We start from the raw sequence: 5,006 nt of genomic DNA on the forward strand, positions 1-5,006 counted from the left end.
GAACGTCGAATTTAGTGGGGGTACATATTTAGTTTGTGTGCACGAGATTCCGAACGAATCCCGAGGGTCCAACGGGGACTTAAACTTTGGTTTTAAAATTGTGTTGCAGCTGCTGTGTATTTTAGCTGCAACAGCAGTTTCTTCCCCTTTTTTTAAAAGCCAAAAACAGTAGTCATTTTCCCCCAACTTGAAAAATACCCATTTCTCCATTTTTAGACTTTGAGAGCTCAAAAATAGGTGATTTCAAGTGGGTTTTCGCAAGGAATTCATTAGGTAAGTTATTTCCAACTTATATCTTTGATTTCCATCGATTATTTATGGATTTTAACATCAAAATTTGAGATCTCAACTCAAAAATTTGGGGGTTTTTGCCTAATCCGAATTTAATAGAAAATTTGAGTTTGTGAACTCATTTCAACTCCTTTTTCGAAACGGTTTTCACTATTGGATTCTAAATTTCTTGGGGAACATTTTTCACTAAAAATTTCCAGATTTCGAGAATATTTTTCAGAACGAGATTTTTTTGACCATTTTACCTTTTCTCCAAATTTCAATATTGTGTTGTTAGATTCGTATTGATTGTGAGATTCCATTTATGAATAGATTGTGGTGATTTGGAGCGTGCTCGGAAGGGTAAAACTCAAATTTGAGTTACTAGTTGAAGTGTTTTGAGGCATGTGGCTTCTAAACTTTGTTAAACTCTTAGACTACACATGACTACTTTCCTAATTGTGTTGGGGAGTAATGGGGATTGAGGATGAGTTTTATTTGTTGATTGAAATTGTTGTAATTGAAAGATGGGGAATAAAACGAGCTAAATGTGTTATATGTGACTTGAATTTGTTGAATAAGTCATGTGATAACTGATATTGAGGGATAGAAGAGCATGAGTAGGCTATGATTGATACAGACGATGTGTAATACTATGATGTGGTTGTGATTGAGACAGATGATGTGTAATACTATGATGTGATCGTGATATGGTTGTGATTGAGACAGATAATGTGTAATACTATGATGTGATCGTGATATGATTGTGATTGATGACATGTGCATATTCATTATTCATCCCAGTATGAACTATCTGTTGCATGAGTTCTGAGACACTGATATGAGGACGGATGGATATGAGACACAGTCGAGACTAGCTCCGGCTAGCGATTTGGATGCCGATGGGATCTGGTTCCGGCGGTGATACATGGTCCATGTGTGGCCCCATGGGTTCTGATTTGAGTATTCAGCGCGGTCTGATTACGTCAACAGATGTGTATCTTAGGACAGACATGCATCACGACTACATGACATCATTATTGCATTTGCATCGCATTTGACTTCATCTTTGTCTGTGGTGTGTGGATTTTTCCTATTTGCCCCTCTTCATGTGATATATGATCTATTTGCTCTTACATGAGGATATGAGGTTGATGTTGAGACACTGTTGGATATATCTGTTGATTATGAATTGTGTAGTATAGGTTGTTGGTTCGCTGTTAGAATGAAGTTTCGGTGGTTCGGTTGGGATTGAAAGGAGTTGTTTGTAGCTGCTAGTTTAGCTTAGTTTAGTGTTACTTGCGAGTACCTGTTGCTTTTGGTACTCACCCTTGCTTCTACACAGTTGTGTAGGTTGACAGCTCTATCAGATCCGCTTATTACTCATCTTCAGATTAGAGCTTCCAGACTTACTTGAGAGGTAGCGGTTCATTCCAGACGTGCCCTCAAGTTATCTATATTTATTGTTCTGTTCTATTCTAGAACTTTACTATGAGACTTGTATATTTTATTCAGATTCTGTATTAGAGGTTTGTACATGTGACAACCAATTCTGGGGTTATGTTGAGTTTATTTAAAGACTTCCGCTTATCTTTCTATCTTATTCTTGTTTTATAAATTCTTATCGTCGGGTTTTTGGGTGTTAGGCTGACGTGTCCGGTGGGGTTTGGGCACGTGCCATCACATCTGGTTTTGGGGTGTGACAAAATGGTATCAGAGCCCAGGTTCGAAGGTCTCACATGTACAAACCAAGTCTTAGTAGAGTCTTGAGGATCGGTACGGAGACGTCTGTACTTATCTTCGAGAGGCTATGAAGACTGTTAGGAAAGACTTCTTTTTTTCATTCCGTTCTTATCGTGCGAGGTTGTTATCGTGGGTGCTGAGTATCGCGTGTTGTTTTTGGCAGATGCCGAGGCTAGAGCTACCAGAGTTAGGGGGAGGCAGCCCCCGAGGTCAGAGTTGAGGCCCCAGCTAGGGGTAGAGGTCGGGCTAGAGGCCGAGGACGTGGTCGAGGCCGTGCCAGAGGAGCGGCACCTGCCCGAGGCCGAGGTAGAGAGCCTTCACCTGAGCCACAGATTGGAGTAGCTGCAGAGCAGGCTCCTGCGGGCCATGCACCCCAGTTCATGATGACAGACTCGACAGGATGTTGGGTTATTGGAGCGTCTTGCTCAGGGTGCAGCAGGTATACCAGCGGGGTTACAGCTGGGGTAGGGGCACAGGCCCCTGGTTATCAGCATCAGATTCCAGTGGTTCCAGAGCCGGTGGTTCAGCCCACAGGTTCAGCACCGGCTGTTGTAGGTGTACCGGCGGCCCTTGAGGTGGCCTTGGCAGATGATGACCAGGTCTGCTATGAGCGGTTTCAGAAAATGAAACCACCTCAGTTTCATGGTGCTAAGACTGATGATGCTCACGAGTTTTTGACCTTGAGTCGAGAGATGTTGGCGGCGGTACGCATGTTAGATGAGAGGGGTGTCCGTGCGGTTGTCGCTAGGGAGTGGCTGAGGACCTTCATGAGTTCGAGACCAGCGGGATCTCCTCCCATGGAGTGGAGTGAGTTTGCTAGTGCTTCGAGGGTCGTTTCATCCCTTGGAGTGTACAGGAGGAGAGCCGTATGAGGTTTGAGAGTTTGGTGCAGGGTAGCATGTCAGTCGCAGATTACGAGGCTCGATTCTGTCAGTTGTCGAGACATGCTCTGCTTTGATTTCAGGTGAGCCTGAGCGGATTCGCAGATTTGTCAGGGGTTTGACTCCCACTATCCGTAGTTATGTGTTTAGATCATCTCGAGAGGGTGCTTCCTTCCAGACTATAGTGAGTGCAGCCAGAGAGGCTGAGTTGCTTGAGCGGGATGATTTTGGTGGGCCCAAGAGGGTCCGTACAGGTGGTCAGTATTCGGGTACCTCGTCAGGAGGTAGGGGCCCACACAGGGGAGGCGGGTCCTTCCTGCGTCAGAGGCCAGTACATGCTTCATTACCAGCTATCGAGGGTGGGCCAGCAGCTCGGGGTCCTCCAGGTTCAGGTCGAGGTGGTTATAGCATTACTTCGGGTTCTTCACAGTCAGGATCCACACCGAGGTCTTGTTATGGTTGCGGTGATCCAGGCCACTTGATTCGTCAGTGTACATCAGACTCAGTCTGGACCACACCGTACTTCTCCGCGGTCCCAGAGAGAGATTCAGCACCTCCGGCTAGAGGTCGGGGTCGGGGACCGGCATCTGGTAGAGGCGGACGAGCTTCGGGTAGAGGTGCTAGTGGCGCCTCAGGTTCACAGAGTGGGGGCAGAGGTGCCCAGTGTTATGCTTTTCCTGGGAGGCCCGAGGCTGAGGCTTCTGATGCAGTTATCACAGGTATCGTCTCAGTTTGTCATCGGCCTGCTTCCGTGTTATTTGATCCTGGTTCTACATTCTCATATGTGTCTACATATTTTGCTTCCGGCCTTGAGTTGACTTGTGATCGTATGTCTGTGCCTATTAGAGTCTCTACACCCGTAGGTGAACCCTTAGTGGTGAATCGAGTGTATCGATCTTGTCTTGTTGTCTTATCGGGGTATGAGACTTGGGTGGATATGATTCTTCTTGATATGTTAGACTTTGATGTCATATTGGGTATGGACTGGCTTTCCCCCTATCATGCGCTTCTTGATTGTTATGCTAAGACTGTCACCTTAGCTATTCCGGGTATTCCTAGAGTGGAGTGGAGAGGGACTAGTGGTTCGTATCCCAACAGGGTCATATCTCATATTCGGGCTCAGAGGATGATTGACCGGGGTTGTTTATCTTATTTGGCCTTTATTCGGGATGTTGGAGCTGAGTCACCGGCCATGGAGTCTATTCCGGTGGTTCAGGAGTTCCCTGATGTGTTTCCCGAGGATCTACCTGGTGTTCCTCCTGTTCGTGATATTGACTTCTCTATCGACTTGGAGCCGGGCACAAGCCCATATCTATTCCACCTTATCGTATGGCTCCAGCTGAGTTGAAGGAGTTGAAGGATCAGATTCAGGACTTATTGAGTAAAGGATTCATACGCCCTAGTGTGTCGCCTTGGGGTGCACCGGTCTTATTTGTGAAGAAGAAAGATGGGTCGATGAGGATGTGTATTGACTATAGACAGTTGAACAAGGTAACGGTGAAGAACAAGTATCCCCTTCCCCGTATTGATGACTTGTTTGATCAGCTTCAGGGGGCAGCCTTGTTCTCTAAGATCGACTTGAGATCTGGGTATCATCAGTTGAGGATTAAGCCTTCAGATGTGGCGAAGACAGCTTTTCGCACACGATATGGTCATTATGAGTTTTTGGTGATGTCATTTGGGCTCACCAATGCCCCTGCGACGTTCATGGAGTTGATGAATGGAGTGTTTCGCCCATACTTGGATTCTTCGTGATTGTGTTTATTGATGACATCTTGGTATATTACCGAGGCGGATCATGTTTGTCATTTGAGGGCCGTGCTACAGAAGTTGAGAGATGAGAATTGTATGCTAAATTGTCTAAGTGTGAGTTTTGGCTTGAGTCAGTGGCTTTCCTAGGGCACGTGGTGTCTAAGGATGGAGTTAGGGTTGATCCGGCCAAGATTGAGGCGGTTCAGGGTTGGACTAGACCTACATCACCTACCGAGATTCGGAGTTTTGTTGGCTTGGCGGGTTACTATCGGCGTTTTGTTCAGGGATTCTCTACTATAGCTGCCGTTGACCAGATTGACTCAGCAGACGGTTCCTTTTCATTGGTCACCCGAGTGTGAG

General features: G+C 46.1%; 1 protein-coding gene across 1 annotated transcript; it reads left to right on the plus strand.

The window, feature by feature from the left end:
- Window positions 1-2,204: 2,204 nt before the first annotated feature.
- Window positions 2,205-4,649, plus strand: LOC125832975 (uncharacterized; the record flags this gene model as incomplete). The annotated part of the gene is made up of 3 exons (XM_049512145.1): window positions 2,205-2,820; window positions 2,978-4,221; window positions 4,446-4,649. Coding segments are annotated over 3 exons (2,064 nt in total), but the record flags the coding sequence as incomplete, so codon positions are not given.
- Between the last annotated feature and the right edge of the window lie 357 nt (window positions 4,650-5,006).

This window comes from Solanum verrucosum, unplaced genomic scaffold (genome assembly GCF_900185275.1).
Source record: "Solanum verrucosum unplaced genomic scaffold, falcon-dt-bn FXZP01001113.1, whole genome shotgun sequence".
Taxonomy (NCBI): domain Eukaryota; kingdom Viridiplantae; phylum Streptophyta; class Magnoliopsida; order Solanales; family Solanaceae; genus Solanum; species Solanum verrucosum.